Consider the following 6,831-nt stretch of genomic DNA (forward strand, 5'->3'; position numbering starts at 1 on the left):
CTTCAATTATCTGTTGCAGACTGCAATTAGTGAAAACTACCAAACAATGTCAGACACCACATTCAAGGCCTTGCGCCGGCAGCTTCCAGTTACCCGCACCAAAATTGATTGGAACAAGATACTCAGCTACAAGATTGGCAAAGAAATGCAGAATGCTTAAAGGCTGACTGTAGGATTCTTCAGTATGTAGAAAGAAAAGGATTCAACATGTGGTCATATGATAAATAAGTGATTTATAAACAAGAGTGATATTTTGCTAGGGCTTTCAAAGTTAACAGATTTTTTTAGCCTCATGAAATACTGTTGAACCTATAGCATTGACTTCATCTTTTTGTGTTCTCTGCCTTGTATTTTTCTGTTATCACTATATCTACTTGTAAATCTTTTTTTTTTTTTTCCTTTTTGTTAATTCTGCTACAATTAGTGTTGAAGAAAGATCCATCTATTCTGGGGTCATTTTACTCTTTTAGAAAATTTTCCTAGCCATGAAGTCCTGTTACTGATTTAGACAGATAATATGCTCAGTACTTTTACCCTGTGCTCCAAAGCACTTCTGGTACTTCAGTGCTTTTGACTGGTCCACCAACAGCCAAGGAGGCTCTGCTACAAATCGTAGCTAAATGGAAGACACATTCATCCTTCTCCCTCTGACTGCTTTGATCATCATTTATAGCATCTCATAACTATAGTTTTCAAAAGTTTGGATTGAGGCTTTTCAGGTCCATTTTGGGGGGCAAAGGAAGTTTTCTGGAAATTCCATGACAGCCAGCTTCTCTGGGGGGCACTCATTTTTAAATCCAAAGACTTGAACCACATTCCCTGCACATGGAATATGTTTGCTTTCTTCATTCCCTCATTGTCTTCTTCCCACTTAGTACCATTGTAGTTATAGACATCTGCATTTTTAGAAGAGTTTTATTCATGTATTATTTTTTTAAGTATCCAAGAACTACGGACATACTGTGGATGTAGTAGAGTATAAAACTTGAAAATGCAGATGCTGAAGGAATAATACGTATCTTGTGCTTTAACACTTTGTGGCAGGATTGTACTATAAGCAAATGAATCAACTCTATAAATCACAAAAACTTAAGATGAACCAAAGTGAAAAGGTAACTTCCAGGCAGTATCTTTCTACTGTAACCTGTTATTTAAGGGAATACTAGTGTTTTCTAAATAGGATGTAAAACTTGTTCCAAATTACTCTTCCTCAGTCCTGCCTGCCAAGAAATAAAGTGTAACTGTGATATAGCAACCCTTCCCAGGTATATTGGCAGGTATGTGTGTGATCTCAGAATACACAGGTGACATAGATATGATAGGACAACTGGTAATGGTGGATTCATTTACATTGTTTACACTTCTATGACCAGGCCTTAAGGGAAGGTCAGTTTTTTAAAAACCAAGTAGTGTCTTCCTACCTGTCTCCAAATACATGTCAAACAAGAAGGGTGTTTGTGCTTCAGCTTTGACTTTGCTCAGTAATACAGTCAAGCAAGAGTTTGTTTCCAAGTGAATGCTGTGTAAGCATTTTTGTTTATTTCAAATAAAATATATTTGTATTATTTGTCATTCATACTATCCATCCATACCACACTATCTTCTGTATCAGGTAGTTCAATAGAAATATACCCATTTTGTTCTAAAAGTGTCTGAGCCTCTCTCCTTTTCGATGTATCTCTTCAACCTTTCTTCTCAAGGTAAGAAATTCAATGTATTTGATCTTGTTTTAACTTTCTATTAGTTTCTTCTGGGATATGTTTTTCTTCTGTACAACTTCCTCTTTTGTTTTAGTAATAATTTGTTCCTTTTTATCTCTGTAGTGAAGTTTATGATTAGGTTAATCTGACCATGCACTCTGGTGTGCAGCAGTACATGTTGGGTGCTTTGTTCACCTGGATCTGTTCAGTGATCAGAGAATCGTCACCTTAAGTTCAGCATTACTTTCTGCATTTTGGGGATATTGGGGGCGGGGTGCCAGGGATTGAACTCAGGAGCACTCAACCACTGAGACACATCCCCAGCCATATTTTGTATTATATTTAGAGACAGGGCCTCACTGAGTTGCTTAGGGTTCACTAAATTGTTGAGGCTGGCTTTGAACTCGACGATCCTCCTGACTCAGCCTCCCAAGCCGCTGGGATTACAGGTGTGCACCACTGGACCCAGCTACTTTCTGCATCTCTGAGCATATCAACAAAAGTTCATTCTGTTTGGGCCACCAACCCTGTGTCCAGCCCCACTGTTTGGCCTGAGCACACCTACCAACTCCACTGTAATACCAGAATATCTTTAAAGTGACAACTTTCAGATACTTGATGGCTTTTTGGATAGTCATATCCTTGATGGTTTGAGCAGTTTAATGGTCTTATTAAAGTGAATATGCAGATTTCAATCTCTTGGATGATTTTGTAGGGTTTTCTAGGTCAGCTGAGATAAGGAATCATTCTTACAGATCACTTCAGGCTGCTTGCAGGAAGAGCCCTACGTTCAACTATTATAAATGCAGTAAATATCAAAGACTTGGAAAGACAGCTTTTTTGTTGTTGTTGTTGTGTGTGTGTTAGCAAAGTAGGGACCACTCTCCACCCAAAAGCTACCAGCGAGTCAAAAGTTTTGTTTGAGATTTATATTAATGCCCAAAAGAAAAAGTTATCTTCTTTACCCATTATGGATGGCAGTCACTAGGCAGGAAGTCGAAATCATAGAATTCCTACACCTGGAATTTGGGTAATATTTCACATTGCCTTAACTTTAAAATACTGCTTTCCTCTCCTCTAAGTCTGGCTTAGCTACTGATGACCTGTGGGAAAGGCTTTTTATCCTGTTTCTCAATAGAGAACCAGAGGGAGTTTCTTCACCTTCCACCCAAGGTCAGTTCAAATTCCCACCTTTTTGAGGGACATTTAATGTATTCCAGTCTTGTAATGCAAACAGGTTCAAACATTCTTACCTTTAACTTGACAAACCTTGTCAGCCTATCCCAAACTATCTTATTGATTTCCTTATTCTGGAAAAACTTTAAAAGTTGAAATCTCAGGCTATCTAAAACCCTTGGTTGCTTGTGTAAATGCTAGGAAATCAACCCCCCTTACCAACTCCTGCAGAGACCCCCTGACTTTCTTAACCTTCTTCAGCAGAATAATTGCTTAAATTGTTCCTGTTTTAGCACACAATGATGAAATCACCCTATGGTATCCTGGGCCAAAGGCTTCCCATAAAGGAGTTTCCTATGAGGCCTCACCTCTATATCTGGGTTTGAAATGACACTGCTGAAGGCTATTTGTTTCATCTGAGCCTCCTGTTTGTCTCTGTTGTTTGCCTAGTTCTAGGGCCAGTTGTTTTATAATCCACCAAAGCTCTAGATGCTAGACTCATGAGATAACTTGGCAAACCTTGACACATTCTCTCTAAATTCAGAAAAGACCAATTGATACATCTGAATGCCAATTTATTAATTTAAAGTTCTATATAGAACTACCAAGTTGAAGCCAGGCATGGTGGTGCATGCCTGTAATCCCAGCAGCTCAGGAGAGTTCAAAGCCAGCCTCAGCAAAAGTGAGGCTCTAGGCAACTGAGTGAGGCCCTGTCTCTAAATAAAATTCAAAATAGGGCTGGGAATGTGGCTCAGTGGTAGAGTGCCCCTGAGTTCAATCCCTGGGACCAAAAAAGAACTACCAAGTGAATCAGACACTCATAACTGCCTTCAAGTTGTTCAGCAACCTACCCTGTGGAAAATCAAAGAAAGTTTGGAGGGCTGGGTTTGTGGCTTAGCAGTAGAGCGCTCACCTAGCACATTGAGACTCTGAGTTCGATCCTCAGCACCACATAAAAATAAAGATATTGTGTACACCTACAACTAAAAAAAAAATATTTTAAAAAGCATTCTGTTGCTGGGCACAGTGAGTGGTACATGCCTGTAATCTCAGCAATTTAGTAAGAATCTGTAAAAAAAAAAAAAAAAAACTGTGTATGTAGCTCACTGGTAAAACTCCCTTGGGTTCAATCCACAGTACCAAAGATAAAAGTATTCTATTATGTATATGGATATACAGGTGATTCTCATTATTCATAGTAGTTATATTTTATAAAGTCTGTGGACATGGAATGGGTGAATACTATGACTTGTGCCTGAATAAAGCTAATCTGAGGAATTTTCACTGGAAAGCCTTCCTGTACTTAGGAACACTAAACAGCACTCAGCACTACCCTTTGGGGCCATTTTAAGCAGCAAAAAACACAAAGTGGCAAAACAGCATCAAATGGTCCATGAAAAGGACACTTTTTTAAAATATGAGGGCTAAAACAAGGCAGAAAAGGACACTTTTTTATAATATGAGGGCTAAAACAAGGCAGAGCATCAGAGTGCTGTGCCTCAGTTGGGAACGTGTGTACTGGGAACTTGCCAACTTTCCACTGCTCTACATGTCCATGAAGGACCAGAAGACCACTGCAAGATGATGTGAGCCAGGCTGGGTTCCACATAAATTTTACTAAATACATGAATTTGTAAATACAGGATCCTGGAACAATGAGGCTCAACTGTGGTCTGTGGTAGACTGACCAATGTCAGTATTTTAGGTTTAAGAGCTATTTCTAGTTGCCTTAGGGAGTAGAGTTTGAACAATATTGGAGAACATTCAAATTCTGAATTACACAACCCAAGTAACAGTTTGAGTAATGAAAAAACAAAGCTTCTACCTGCAAAGTAGTGTTATTGGGAGATTTACTCCATTAGTAATGTTCGCCAAAGTTAACTTTCAAACTGCCTTCAGTGCTGTTTGGACTCACTAAAATAAACTTTAACTACTTTGAAGTGCAAATAGATTTAAGGAAGGCTCTGCAGAAGCTGTATGTGAAAGGTGAAAACTTAATGAAAGAAGCAGTCTGGGTTTTTCCATGTGGTGGATTTTTATATTGGTCTGAAAACCTCCCACCTCAGTATTATGTATTTGTGGCAGTTATTGAGGTTTCTCTATCATTGGCTTGTGCAATGTAAATGATATTACAATGAACCTGGGATCCTCCAAATGAGAGTGCCCTCATGCTCTGTGTGTGCTCCAAAATTGAAAAAGTCCTTTAATCTGGTGACACCCAGTTTTAGTTTTTGTTTTTTTAGTTGTAGATGGACACAATACCTTTATTTTATTTTTATGTGTAATTAAATGCCTAAATATGTGGCTCAAGGGTAAGAATCACCAGCCTTTAATGAATGAAGCCTGTGTGGTGCCAGGGATGAAACCCAGTGTGGCGAACATGCTAAGCAAGTGCTCTACCACTGAGCCACAACCCCAGCCCCCAGTTTTAGTTTTAAGAAGGTAATATTTGACCCTGAAGGAGGCCACTTAGTTTGTGGGTGGGGTTTTCCTTCACCTGAAGTAGAGTGATCTGTGCTCTAACAAAAACCATTCTAGACATCTAGAGCCCCTGTGTGACAATTACAATTCCACCTGAAGTAGACTTTCCAGATGAAATTGATTTTTAAAAAGTTCCACTGTAACAAAGCCACATAGTAACAAATTTTAACGTTTTAACTACAAAACAATTGTTTTAAGGACATCCAGAAGATAGGTTTGCCCAGAGAAAGAAGGTTATGTGTTCAAAAATAATGGGGACTTAGATTTGCTGGTCAGAATTGAGCAAGACCTTGGGTTTGGGTATGGTGGGCGGTAGGTTAGGTTTTTGAGATGGTAAGCAACAGCAATTTTTTGTTCACCATCTGTACTCCTCTGGGGCTTCATCGGGTAGTTGGGGGAGGGGGAAAAAGGGTAAAATCTTTGGCTGCGCTCCTAGCTCCTAGTTTTTTCCTCTACTTTGCATAATTGATTTCTACAACATAACGTTTTCCCCTGCTTAATCTTCCCCATCCTTATAGCTTTGATTCTCACTGACATTGCATTTCCTGTTGCTAAAGCCTGTTATTCCTTATTCCTGGCTTTCCTATACTGTTGGCCTGGAAGAAGGTACAGGGTTAGCCCAGCTGGAGAATGACTTGGATTCTGGACATTTCCTCACACTAGGTTAGATTGTGTGGCCTCCTATGGAGAACTACTTGAGAACAACACAAGCTGTGATGTATTTGGAACTTCTTTATGATGTATTTGTATATTTGATTTAATTTTTTATATAATTATCTTTATCCCATCCTGTGGGTTTCTGTTATTTCTTTCTGGAGGATAAACACGCAAAAGGCTTGTTATATTTGTTTTGGTGGTAGCTCCACCCCTTTATTCGTCTAAACAGTTTCTTTTCCTGGTACTGATGCTGTTGCTGTTAACCATTTATTGACTAACATAACAGTACCTTGCTCTCAGGGACCTAATTTTATTTTGATGACTGGGGCAACCCTTACTTAAATACTACTAACAATTAAAGAGCAATACAGACTGGAGTGTAATTAAGTGCCCAAATATGTGGCTCAAGGGTAAGAATCACCAGCCTTTCAACATAATGAAGCCTGTGCGGTGAAGAAAATGACTGTTTGTCCTGGCAGAACCCCTTGTCCCTCTCTCCCACATATACGCACCTTTATCTCAGAGACTCCTAGTTCTTTCACCCCAAACTTCTTTGACTCACGCCTTCCTCCCTGCATCTGAGCCCAAGCAGGGAATATGGGGGAGGGGGGCGTGACGCCCGCTTGGCTGGCGTGCTGGTTTATGTCTCTGCCAGTCTGGGGGAGGTGCTGGATGAGCTGCCCTAGTCCAGCTGCAGCCGACCCAGGTCCCAATCCCTGCTCTTTGCTCTTCTGCTTTTCAATAAGTCCTGAGGCTCTGGAGGGTGGGCGTGGAAGTAACCCTAGCAGAGGTTCAGAGGTCCTCCTGGGCTGTTTCG

At 40.0% G+C, this 6,831-nt stretch overlaps 1 protein-coding gene across 1 annotated transcript in view; it reads left to right on the forward strand.

Moving 5' to 3' along the window:
• Positions 1-2,537, forward strand: part of Capza1 (capping actin protein of muscle Z-line subunit alpha 1) — a 33,918-nt gene extending 31,381 nt beyond the window's left edge. Inside the window, exon 10 of the mRNA XM_077791009.1 lies at positions 20-2,537. Coding sequence (XP_077647135.1) covers positions 20-160 — 141 coding nt within the window. The 3' untranslated portion in view covers positions 161-2,537. The remainder of the gene's footprint in view (positions 1-19) is intronic.
• Positions 2,538-6,831: the final 4,294 nt, after the last annotated feature.

The sequence above is a fragment of the Urocitellus parryii genome, chromosome 11 (assembly GCF_045843805.1).
Source record: "Urocitellus parryii isolate mUroPar1 chromosome 11, mUroPar1.hap1, whole genome shotgun sequence".
Lineage (NCBI taxonomy): Eukaryota > Metazoa > Chordata > Mammalia > Rodentia > Sciuridae > Urocitellus > Urocitellus parryii.